The 12,620-nt window shown below is 36.4% G+C and overlaps 1 protein-coding gene across 7 annotated transcripts in view; it reads left to right on the top strand.

Moving 5' to 3' along the window:
- PTPN4 (protein tyrosine phosphatase non-receptor type 4) overlaps nucleotides 1-12,620 on the top strand; it is a 112,003-nt gene that overhangs the window by 69,210 nt on the left and 30,173 nt on the right. For all 7 annotated transcript variants that reach the window (XR_005602288.1, XR_005602289.1, XR_002047255.3 and 4 more), the window contains 3 exons: nucleotides 913-1,085; nucleotides 4,751-4,819; nucleotides 11,470-11,604. Coding sequence is in view for 4 of the 7 variants with exons in the window: in XM_039554689.1 (XP_039410623.1) it covers nucleotides 913-1,085; nucleotides 4,751-4,819; nucleotides 11,470-11,604 (377 nt within the window). In the remaining 3 variants the exon portion in view is untranslated. The remainder of the gene's footprint in view (nucleotides 1-912; nucleotides 1,086-4,750; nucleotides 4,820-11,469; nucleotides 11,605-12,620) is intronic.

The raw sequence follows: 12,620 nt of genomic DNA, 5'->3' as shown, positions 1-12,620 counted from the left end.
TTAAGAACAGAGATATAAGTAATCTTTGTAATTGAATTAAAATATCAGCGTTTAGTTTCTTGGATATTATTTCTTAAATATCATCAATAAATACTTAAGAGTTTGCTGTTTGTTTTAAATCCATTTTATTTTGCCTTAAATTTGTCATGTAGCTGAAAATACAGTGTCATTCTTGTTCCCGAATACAACACTAGGTGAAGAATTTCAGGTCTCTGCCTTGGTTTCTCAGCAGATCTAAAGATGAGCACACCAACAAAAGCTTAACTTGGAAAAGGAATTTACTACTAAGTGAAATCAGTTAAGGTGTGCAAAATGTTGGGGAGAATTTAGTACTGGGAAGAGAAAGAAGAATGCTGATGATATTTCTGGACATACAGAGGGTTTTTATCAAGCTCTCTCAACAGGCAGAGTAGCTTAGCTTGCTTTGCTATTTTGCTTCTTGCATTTCCCAGGAATTTAATGAATCATTTAGAAGCAGGCACATCAGTTGCTCTTGAAATCAATACCTGTTTCCAATCTCCAGCTGCCACATGTGCATGACAATTGCTCATCTTGACTGTAGTTTTGAACAGAGAGGCACATTGTCTTTGAGCTCTCAGATCATGGAATCATTTTCACGTAGTTTGGGTCATACCTTTTAGACTTGTTTCTAGATGACTAAACAGACTGTTAACCTTTGAGCAGGCTCTTTAAAAAAAAACCCACGACCCAGGGGAACAAAAAAAAATTCTTCAAAGAAATTGTAAAGGTATTTAAAAAGGGTTTGTTGTACATAAAGTTAATAGAAAATTAGAGTACCACTTCAAAAAGCATGATTTAAAAAAAATGCCCCAAAGTCAACAATATTTATCTTAGTTTCAAAAGTAACTTGAAATAATTCTTACCTGAAATATAATTTTTCTCATTTTTTAGCATGAATCTAGAGAAACGTTACTGGGATTCAATATGGTGAATTACCGAGCATGTAAGAATTTGTGGAAAGCTTGTGTTGAGCATCACACGTTCTTCCGTTTGGACAGACCACTGCCCCCTCAGAAGAACTTTTTTGCACATTATTTCACTTTGGGTTCCAAGTTCCGGTACTGGTAAGTGCTGATTTGAAATGTGTGGGAAAGAATATGAGTGAATAGGCAGCTCATCAATAAACATAGGGAATTATCTAGACTCTATATTAAAACATAATTCAAGTCTTTGAATCCTGCAACTGTTCCCCTTCCCTGTTGGCCGAAGTTTCAAATGTTGGTAATTTTTTAAGATGGCTTGAAAATATAATTATTATATTATTAGTGGCCATTATTGCACTGGTACTCTGAGATTGTCTCCCAAGGTGCATTTCTTGGCCTGTTTTCCTCCTGGGTTATGTTTATCTTAAAAATGTTGTCTCAAAACTTCAAAGCCTTTGACCTGGTGTTTTTGAAAACCATTGAGTCTCAGATGCTGTGTGCAGCAACAGCAACAAGACCAACCTAAGTTAATACCAAATATGAATTACTGAAAAGAAGCTCATACAAGTAAAACCCACTTATCTACATGTATACAAATAGGAATTAGGTGAAGACAAAGGACATACATGTTCTGTATCAAAACCAGAGCTTTAGAAAATAAGGAGGAAATTAAATCCATAACCTTTAAGGATGAACTTAAAATAATAGGCAAGAAGCTTGGAGGTGCACAGAATGACTGTGTAATAACTATAATCCCCATAATGCTGGAGTGGGTGGTGTTGGGTTTTGTTATTTTATAGTTTTTATTTTAAAAAATATATCTCTGTTCAGTGACTGAATTAACTGCCTTTGCAAGTAATGCAGAATGCCAATGGTTTAAATTGTGCCTGAAATAGAGAATAACAGAGCTACTACTAATCATCCATCTAGAATGGCAGTAGTGTCTGTGACGTACAAAGGGACATGATGAAAAGCTAGAAAACACAATAACAGGCTATTTCTGTCACATTTGTGAATTGCATAAATGTATAAAGAGGAAAGTAATTCAGTGGCTAACTGTTTATAGCCTCTGTTTTTTGACCAGCATTCCCAGTACCCATTTGAGAAACAGCATTCTATGATCCTGAACAGCGTTTGAGACTTGACTCAATGTTGCTGTAGAGAATTTCAGGGAGCTTTCTCATTTCTGTAAAGATTTTGAATCTGAATCACTGTGGTTACTATTACAGAGTAGCTCTTTGATGATGACTTTCAACTTAACATGAAGATGAGAAGGGAAACTGCCTAAAAATGAAGAAGGTCATTAAAGTTGCTGAAACAGCCAAAAGGCTGGAATTTCTGCAAGTAGTTTGAGAGATTGTCAAGAGGCAATAATATAGCATGCAAAGAGAGCTTAAGAGCACTGGGCTTGTTTAATCTGGTGAAGAGGAAGCTAAGGGGGAATTCAGTAGCAAGCCTAAAGCTGCTTCAAGGGCAATGTCAGTACTGATGGACCCAAAGGTGCTGGTAACAGGCAGGTGAGACTTCATCTTAAAGATTCGGGGTGGACATGAGGGAAAGTGTGTGGGTTTCTCAGAACAATGTGTGCTGAAACAAGTTACCTGGACTGGCTGTGGGATCTTTGTTAGTGGAGGCTTTCAAAACTCAGCTAGACTAAGCCATGGCCAGAGGTGACCTAGTGTTAGCAGGAGATTGGACTAGAGACTTCTAGCCAACATTTCTATGATCAAAACAAGCCAATAAAGTACAGAACTGACAGGTCTAGACAGAATTATCTCCACTTCTGAAAGAAATTGGGGACATGAAATTGTTGAACTATTAAATTGTTACATAAGCTATTTCCATTGGTTTAAAATACTTCTATACAGCAAATTTTAAAGCAAATTTGGTTTGTTTTGGTTTTTTTTTTAAGCTTCCAAGAGGGATCTAGAAGACTGTTAGTAGGAAAAGGTGACTTCTGTACATTGTATTTTTCAAAGTGGTTTTAATAATATTCCTCACCAAATACTCACAAAAAAACATGGAGAGTTTTATTGTGTATTAGCATCTCTTTTATAATCAGATGGGAAACAAGCAGATTCCTTTTTCACAACGGAGGGAAGTTACCACTGGAGTGATACAGGGTTTTGGTGGTATTTCACAATGAGGGGTGAGTAGGCAATAAAATAGCAGATAAAGTTCAGTGCCCAAAAATGCAAAATAAATTGCACAGAGAGAAGGAAAGAGCAGGAACATTGATTCTCTGAAAAGCCTAAATCAGTTATTAGTAGCAGTTATAGAAGGACAAATACAATGATAGAGTTATTGGAAAGCGATAGAGGCAAATACAGCCAACTTACTTCTTGGAGTTAAAAATGTGTAACCCCAGCAATTTAGCAGGCAGCAGGTTTGGAAAGAGAAATTTCCTGGAATCGCAGCATGTCAGAGGTTGGAAGGCAGCTCTGGACACTGTCGAGTCCAATGCCCTGTTCTAACAGGGTCCACTGTAGCAGGTTGCCTAGGAGAGTATCCAGCCACGTTTTGAATGTCTCCAAGGAGCAAAACTGCACCATCTCTGAGCAACCTGGTTCAGTGTTAAACTATCTTACAGTAAAAACGTTTTTTTGTTTGGGTGGGTGGTGAGGATGTTGTTGTTTTGTAGCCCTGTCCTTGCTGCCTGCAAGAGTAAGATCTCTCATATTTCTGTTTGTGCCGATTGCCTCTTGTCCTGTCTCTGGGCTCCCTTAAGAAGTGTCTGGCTGTATTTTTTACTTTTCCTTTGTGGTGTTTGATCGTCCTGAGCCTTCTCTTCCTGAGGCTGAACAGTCCCAACTCTCTCAACCTTTCCCCATCCATCAGATGCTGCAGACCCTTAGTTGTCTTTGTGGCTCTTTGCTTGACTTGGAGGGCTCTGGAACTCCACCCAGCATTCCAGATGTGCTCTCACCTGTGCTGTGAAAACCTGCTCTCCAACCAGTTGACACTCAGCCTGTGCATGGGGTTATTCCCCCTCAGTTGCAAGTCTTTGCATTTTCCTTCACTGAATTTCATGAGATTCCAGCTGGCTCAGGTCTTCACACATCCAGTAGTTCTGTAATATGAATGTGGAGATAGATAATTCTTTGGTTTCCTTATGTAAATATCCCTATAGGAGGCTCTGTGCTTGGTCTGAAGTTATTAATGGGGAAGTGGCTGCAAGAGCAAGTCTTGCTGGTATCTTGTCACCAATTCTTAAGTGCTGATAGACACTCAAAAATCGTATTTTTTTTCTAGAAGAGAAATTATGAAGTAGTGTAAAGAATCTTTGATTTGACACAAGACATCTGGTCTTATATGAAAAGTCAGCAAGTTCCAAGATCTAAACTTAGTTTTGACAAGTTGCATAGAAGAATACAATCCTGATGTGCTTATCATGTATTTTTTTGTGGTATTTTGCTAAACTAAGTAGCAACTAAGTTATTAGCAATTCAGAGAATAGTTTAGGAAGGGTACGGAAGAGATACTGTAAGTTTTTGACAGTGGCTATAGCAGGAAGTATGATTAAGTGTTAAGTGTTACCCAAAGATCCAAGCAGATATTTCTTGTTGTTTTGGATAAAAAAGCAAATGGAAGAGAGAGCTTTTGTTATGTCTAAAATTAATTGGAAAGAAGACCTACATTTTTACCAAATGCTTTCTAAGTTTCCACTGTACTGAAGCTTGGGCAACTGCTTGAGCATGACTGAAAACGCAATTTAGGCATTTTGTTGAGATGGTTCCATTTTAAACAAGAAATTGTTATTTAATCATGTTGGATTTAGCAGTTTGATTTTTTTTTTTGCTTTCCAGTGGGAGAACAGAGGTCCAATCAGTGCAGTATGGTAAAGAGAGAGCAAATAAAGACAGGGTATTTGCAAGGTAAGTAACTTACATTCTTTAATATTTCCCCCTTTATATATTTACAAAATTCAGAATAGCCTTCAGTCTGTGTAGTTTGTTGTCACATGTATTAGCCCTCTTTGTGCTATTTTTATAGCAAAGAATGGTCTCCTGCTGTTAGAATACTCCATTAAAATACTGAGTTAATGGGTATTTTTATGTGATAATAACCTGCAACTGTATGTGTGTATTTCCTTTAGAATATGTACAGTGAGTCTTACTTGTGAGAACAGCTTTATCACTGTAGTCTCAATGAGGTGTTTTGCTATGAAAAGTGAGCTGCTTCTGAAGGTATTTGGTCACAGAGTAGTTGGCTAATCAAGAATACATTACTTAATTTTATTCCAGGCTCCTGAGGAGTTCAGTGATTACAATAAAACAGTCAAGACATAGATTTAGTTCTTTCTTGAGAAATTATGATGCTGTTTTCAAAAGTAAGACAGCTTCTACATCCACTTGGCAGTCTGCTCTGATCATTAATAGAATCTTTGTGGGGAGGGGGCAGCTCTGTCCCATTTTTGTGCTTCTACTTTTACTGAGATCCAAGATGTCTTTTTGCCCCTTAAGGAACTCTGGACTGCAAATTTATGCATGCAGACTTCTAGTAATAAGTCCAGCAACCTTCCCAAGAGCCTGCAGACAGTGGTTTTTAAGAGCATTGGTGAATTCTGCCTTGATTTCCTGCCCTGTTTCCACCCCTTCTTTTCCCCTGTGCATTATAATTTGGCTTTTTAGCTAGGCCCACCATAGACGGATCCATACTAGGTTTGAGAGGCAGAAATGCTGTAACGTGCTGGTTCAACAAGTAGATTTTATAAACCCATTTTTTTCTATGTAAAATTATTTTTTACTCTATTTAATTTACTTTGGGGATCTGAGTGAATTTAGATTTGTACTTGGAGCAACTTTTTTTAGTACTCAGAGGCTCAACACTGTGACGATGAGCTTTACTTTGCTAAATGACAGCTATGAATCAGTTAAAAACTATTCTTCTTGTTGCACTCTGAACTTGGCAATTGCCCACAAGTCAGCTGGGTGGAGGAGAGCTGATACTTTGCTTTGAGGAGTGTTTTTATCATTTCAGAAACTCTTATGCAGTAGATGGCACTCTTCCCTTTGCAGCAAAACCCAGGAAGTGCTGCTGGGGGTCACTTCTAGTTTATAATGTATACAGTTGGATAAAGTCAATGAAGTCAATAAAATCAAAAGCCATGGCTAGAACTGCTCTTATTTTCATAAATCTTGGCTTTTTTTAGTTAATAAAGTGCTTGGCTCTTCTGTCCGGAATTTTATTTTCCACTGTTGCTTTTTTGATTAAGGAATAGAGCATTTATCCACACATTTTGAGTTTCTTAGAAATGTTGATGACTGATGTCTGAGGCGTATGTGTTTATGTCAGTGAAATGAAATAATGGTGTATTGTAACAAATACATCTCAAAAGACTTCTGATAAATCAGCTGCTTCTTCTTCATGTCTTCCTCATGACAGTGTGCAATTAATGTATTTTAAATTTTAAAGACCTTTTTATATTTTCAAGAGTGAAAAAAGCTTGAAATAGAAGGCATTTCTAGAACAGTGTTTTGCAAGAAACTTAATCTAAGAACATTAATTGTCTTCTAAATATTTGCATTTCAAGCTGACATACTGAGTAGATGTCAGCCCTTTTGTATTCATACAGAGGATAAATTTTGTTTTCTAAGATTTTCCGGGTGTGATGGGGGTTTTATTCCTGGAACCTGCCTTTCTCTTTCATGGTGTGCCTTTATCAGACAAAGTCATGGTGGTGTTGAACAGCTTTTTAAGCTTTCAGGCAGTGGGCTTGTTTTGGTTGCTTTTCAAGGTCTTTCTTGAGAATTAGGTGGGCACATAGATTTAAATAATTGCTGTTGCTTTTATTTTTATTACATAAGAAGATTTATTCAAGATCAGTTTAAAAAATGTTTCTGGTGGTTTTTTGGTAGGGTTATCCAGACTGACACTTGGATTTCTTAACAGTATCTAATTAGAAACTGCCTTATTTGAAATAATACTATCTCAGCAAACCTTTTAATGATTTCATGGTAAGAACATGAACACAGAGAGTTACATAGAGATGTTACTTGAGTGATCTGTTTGTTCTAAGTTGGGAAATGGTGATTGCCGCAAGCAATGACGAGCCGATGTGGCCTTTGCATGCTGAGTGGAACGTAGGTGCAGAGTACGAGACAGGGAAATAAAATTTTTCAACAGCCATTTGAATAAAACAAGCAGTTTTAACCTACAGGAAGCAGGCTTAGCTGTTTGTTCTCAGGATTTTACTTTAAAATTAACTGAAAGATTTTTTTTTTTTCCAAATCATAGAAATATTTACATTTCATTTTTAAAAATGAAATTATTACTGTGAAGGATATATACTGTAATAAATTGCATACATTATGTAGGTGCTGTTTTCTTAATCTTCGTGCAACACTAAGTTCAGCATTCTGAAGGCTGTTGCTGCCGTTGTTTAGGTGTTTTGGGGTGGTTTTTTCTGTCATTTTCATTCCAGCTGTTCTCTTGGCCTCATTTATTGCAGGATATTCTCAATCCACAAAACCCTGTAAGAATTCCCAGAAACTTAATAAAAGTAGATAATAAGAGTAAAAAAGGTAAAAGTCATTAATTGAGAGAATTCTTAAAGGGCACTACTTTCTCATAAAGTCCTTGCAAAATATTCTAGTGCCGTTCAGTTCTGGTGTGCATGGGGGCTGAGAGAAGGGAGTTTTGAGTGAGTGGATGTCAGTCATTTGTGTCTGCGAACTCCCTTCATTAAACTGCAGTCTGTTTCCAAAAATTCAATCTTGCTTCAATTATGCACTTATTCAGGTTAATTAAATAATTTCTCAGGTGTTTTAAATTGCTTATGTCATTTGTGTGATGTACCATGCAGATTTGTGTATAGTTTCAGTTTCTTGGTCTGCAGCAATATTTGTCAGTTTTGCTGAGAAATGCGTTCCCTGTACTTCTTGTCAAAATACAAAGCAGGGCTGTGGCTCCAGGTTATGTTTCTTTTTGGGACAGAAATAATTTTTTAAATTCCCACCTGTATTCCCAAACAACACCTTTGTTCTTTCCCAGCTTCTGCAAGATTTTAGCCCTTCAGCTGTGGGATGCCAAAAAAATTCTGTCTTTGAAGGCTTTTCTGTAGTGTAGCTGAGCTAATATTATGTCATGGGGTTTTTTAGTTGCGTTATGTTATTTCATCCATTTCATCCCTGCTACTCAGTTTTGGGTGTTTGGGTTGGTTTTTTTTGTATTTGCTGTAACATTGCAGCTCATAAGACTCAGGGGCAGATAAAGTTTTCAGTTTCTCTTGCTACTCAAATAGATGGAACTGCTTCCAACTTTCTTAAGAATGTCCCTGCAGGTACACCAAAATTAAATCTGAAAATGGCTTGTGCTGTTAACTATCAGTGCCCTGTGCTGGGTGCAATAGAAGCATCCCAGCTGAGCAGACAGAGGTGGAATTTAGAATTTCAAATTTGAAAGTTTTTTACAGCTTGGTTTTTCTCTCTCTCATCTCCTCAGGTGCACTCTGACATAAGAAAGTTATTTTAATATTGTTAGAAATCAGACATACAGGACAGATTTGTAGGTATATGTCACAACAAATCTTGAATGTTAATTAAAAAAAATTATTGTTAGATTTAGAAGTGTTGACAAGAGAACTAAAATGAAAAAGCCACAGCACTAAGAAGTTCAATGCTGCAGTGTGGTAATTTTTTCTTTGAAATTACTGCAAAGACAGGAAATTGGGGCAACAAACATGAGTGGGTGGGACTCTGAGGTTAGAGCTGTTAATAAAATAATTGAAACGAAGCTTTGGTGATAAACACTGCAGCTCTTTATCATGGTGGTGTAAGGTATTACTTCTGAAAGATCAGACCCTATCCACAGTAAAAGGTGAGTGTTTTCTTGACATTGGATATTTTGATAAGGAAGAAGGTGATGCCTTGCTCATTTTAGAGTTGTGTTCGTTTGTTGTGTAGATTGAGGAAGTTTGCATAAACATAGTTACAGACCGTGGCTTAAGATATAAAGCAGTGGGGTTTTTGAAGCAGTCAAAAATGTAGTTTTTGGAAAAACTTGTTGTTGTTTTTTTTTTTTTTTTCTCCACCCTATAGACTCCTGTGTCTCTGTAATTTATCTAGTTTCACAGAGGCAAGGATGGTGCACTTTTACTGTTGTTGAATGTCAAATAAAGAAAAGCCCCCCCGCCCCCTCCAACTTTCCTACATTCCATTTGTTGCTTTTTCACTGAAGGTAAATGAGGTTCAGTAGTTGCCTTTACATGTCTGTCAGCAAGTACTATATCTGCTGTCCTGTATTTACCTAATTCAGCATTGGTTATATTATGTTCTTTTTTCCCTCAGACTGTTCTTTGGTTGGTAGTAGAATCCACCTCTTGGAAGAACTGGCTCTTGGTGCTCATCTGCTGGCTGCAAACAGCTGTCAGCAGGGTCCAGCTAATCATAGCTCTGATTAGTAAAAGAATAATTAAAGGCTAGAATTAGACATGCATTTCAGTTCTGCTATTTCAGTTTCATGTTATTTTACCTGTTCAGAGCTGCTCACATTTACATGTTTGTGAAGAAAGATATATAAGTAGTTTGAGTTGCTCACGTTTGAAGCAAATAACAGAAATCAGAATTTTGATTTAATTGGTACGATACCAAGCTAATTATTTTTCAAATCAAATTAATACTTAAATACAGTGAAGCGTTCTAAGAAACTGGACGTGCTTCTCCTGAGGAATTAATTGATATTTTCCCTGTTTTCAAATATCAATATACTATTAGATTTTTTCCCTCAGGTGGAATAACACCTGAAACAGTATTATTTAGAATAGCCCATCTCGCTTAACTGCTTGAAATTTGTCAGAAATTTAGAGCAGCAAAGCAGAATGCAATATATGTTCAGAACTGCTTGGTGGGGTAAAAATAAAAATAAACCCTCCACACGCAGACCACCACTCCTTTAGTATCAAACAGTGTTGACATCTTACTTATTTCTGTATGTGAAGCTTATTCAATGTAATGCTTGGTTGATAGTTATTGTAGACTTTTTTGATAATATTGAGGACAATATTATCTGCTCGAGGTGTTTACTTGCATTGAGTTTTAAGTTCTCTGAGAAGCAAAAATACATTTGTAATCAGGTTTCTCATTTTCAGAGGATGTAGTTTGTGTGCAGGTAGTTCTTTAATTTTTTTAAGTTCCTTCTTTCTGGAGTTGCTCTTTCAGTAAACCAGTAATAATGACAAAGATAAAGAAGTTATCATGTGTCACAAGGACAGTAAAGCCAGAAATTATTTTGTGATATGGATGTATGGAGCTGTGCTGCTGATACAATAATATGTTGTCACCTCATTATGCAAAGCCAGAGAATTTACAGATAGAATAGGAAGGCAAATGGAAATGAAATTATCATGTCACAAAAGATTGAAGTATCACTGGAACCAAGAGACGGTTTGGGTAATGATAGAGAAGAAATCTGAACTATGTAGGACCATCAAAGCAGTAGAAGTAAAGTAAAAACCCAGTAACACAAAATATACAGGACATGTATGAATTGTTTAAAATTATTTTTTGTTGTTAGCTGAAGAATTTTCAGTTGAAAACAACAAACAGTGAAAGTCCAGGTATGTTCAGTTGCAGGATGACTGAACCATCCAATGCAATGCTAAGAAAAAAGCAACCTCGGGTGATTCATTTGATGATTTCCAATATAAAAGGGAAATGTATTTAATGAGAAATTACAAGTATGGTTTCATTTGTGCTTAAGAAATAGGTGAAAGAAACAGCAGGAGATTGTAGGCATCCTGGAATGACTGGAGAATGGGAAGAAAAAGTTTTGTTAATGTCAAGAAAGGACAACGAGTAGAAAATAGAATTCCTTTTGTATAAAAGCCCTGGTGATAATGACCTTTAACCTGAAGGACATTTCTGGCACAGAACCAAATGAAGTTCTGTTACCCACAAAGGAGTTCAAATAGTTAAATAGTATTGTTGCATCTGCCTGACAAGTGACAGGGCATGTTCTGGGAGAAGGCATGTCATCTTGATGGGAACCCCTGATGTGTAAGCAAAACTTGGTAATTCTATTGTCATGTTGATGCTTACCCCACTTTCAGTTCTTCAAAGTCTTTGGGAGTTTTTTTGGCCTGATGTTTTCACTGCTTTATTTTTTCTGAGGTGGCTAAACAACTGTGTTACTTAGAGGAGGTTTTTTTTGTTTGTTTATTTGGTTCGTTTTGATCTACATTTTTAAGTTCAGATCTCTCAATGATTATTCTGTTTGAGTCAGATTGTCTTTGAGGCATTAGAAGTTTAGCGAGTTCAGATTCTGCTTGCCTGTCTCCCTCGCAGCCAACAGTAGTTTATTGCTATTTCAATGGCTTTCTATTCAAAGTACAGCAAATGAAGTACAGTAGATGGAGAAAATACAGAACTGCCCATGTAAATGTAGCTTTGCATTATTACATTTCCTTTCTTACATATCATTTGGTTTCCTATGATAGAACATCAGTTTCATTGTGGTGAGTTTTATGTAATTTTGTTCTTACACCATATAATTTTTGGTTAGCCATTTTACTTTCTTCTTCTTCTAGATCCCCCAGTAAACCCTTGGCACGGAAATTAATGAGTGGGATGGATTGGGAAGTAGTGAGTAGGAACTCGCTGTCTGACGATAGGTTGGAAACACAGAGCCTCCCGTCACGGTCTCCACCTGGAACCCCAAATCAGTGAGTAGCATCAAATCTCTCCCTAGAAATGACTCCCTACCTCTAATGTGAGTGACCTGCTTGTGTCATAAAAGGATTAATGTGTTATGTATACAAATAGCTTCAAAAATTCTGTGCCAAATGATTCTCTGTAACACGTAGCTTCAGATAAAAATAAGTATTTAGGGGCGAGTTTTAGGTGCTTCTCACTTGACCTATAAAAAGTTTAAGATGTATCACACTACCCTAAATTTGAGAGCTTGAGTTTTCTTAAGCACAGTTAAAACTAAGTTATTAATTTGGTTTAAAAAAAAGACCCTGATGGTAAAATCTATGTGATATTTTAAAGATAATTTATTTTGGTTAATACCACTTTTTAAAACACTGGGGAAAATTACTTAATTGGAAATCCTTGCAGGTTTATTCCTCTCAATTTTTCTGCCTTTCCTTTCTGCATTCACTCTTTTCACATAGATAGAGCCTTCTGTTTTAAGTTAGTGAAAAAACATTCCTGATTTCTCTTGGAAGGTGACCAGTTTTCTCAGTGTGCTGAAACTGGCTTAAGAATCAGTATTACTCAATTTTGTATTGCATAAATGAGAAGATTTTAAGATTCTGCAGCATAATATTCACAAGATTAATGTTGTAAATATATGTAGCATTTAAAAATTACTGAAAAATTGTGCAATAATGATGCTTAAAGCATAACAAACTTAATCATGCATGTTTAAAAGAATTTTAATATTGTCATGCTAGTTTTCAAATGGGAAAATACTGGATTCCAGAAATGATAAGACTCTCAGTGCAAAGCTTATGATTCATCATGGGGAAGATGCAGGGAATAAATTGTTCATCTTAATGTTACTTAACTTAAGGTTAAGTTCTGCCATGAACAGAGCCAGGATTTGTCTTCTTGGGAATCCATTTTTCTTCTTGTTGACTGGGCTTGTCAGCTTGTTCATTGGATCATAATGATTTCAGACTTCTTTAATTAAAAGTAAATAAATTTTTAAATAACCCTTAGTGTTTATTAAAAT

The sequence above is a fragment of the Corvus cornix genome, chromosome 7, assembly GCF_000738735.6.
Source record: "Corvus cornix cornix isolate S_Up_H32 chromosome 7, ASM73873v5, whole genome shotgun sequence".
Classification (NCBI taxonomy): Eukaryota; Metazoa; Chordata; class Aves; order Passeriformes; family Corvidae; genus Corvus; species Corvus cornix.
The sequence above is the reverse complement of the archived record's forward strand: the minus strand, read 5'-3'. Positions and strand labels throughout refer to the sequence as shown.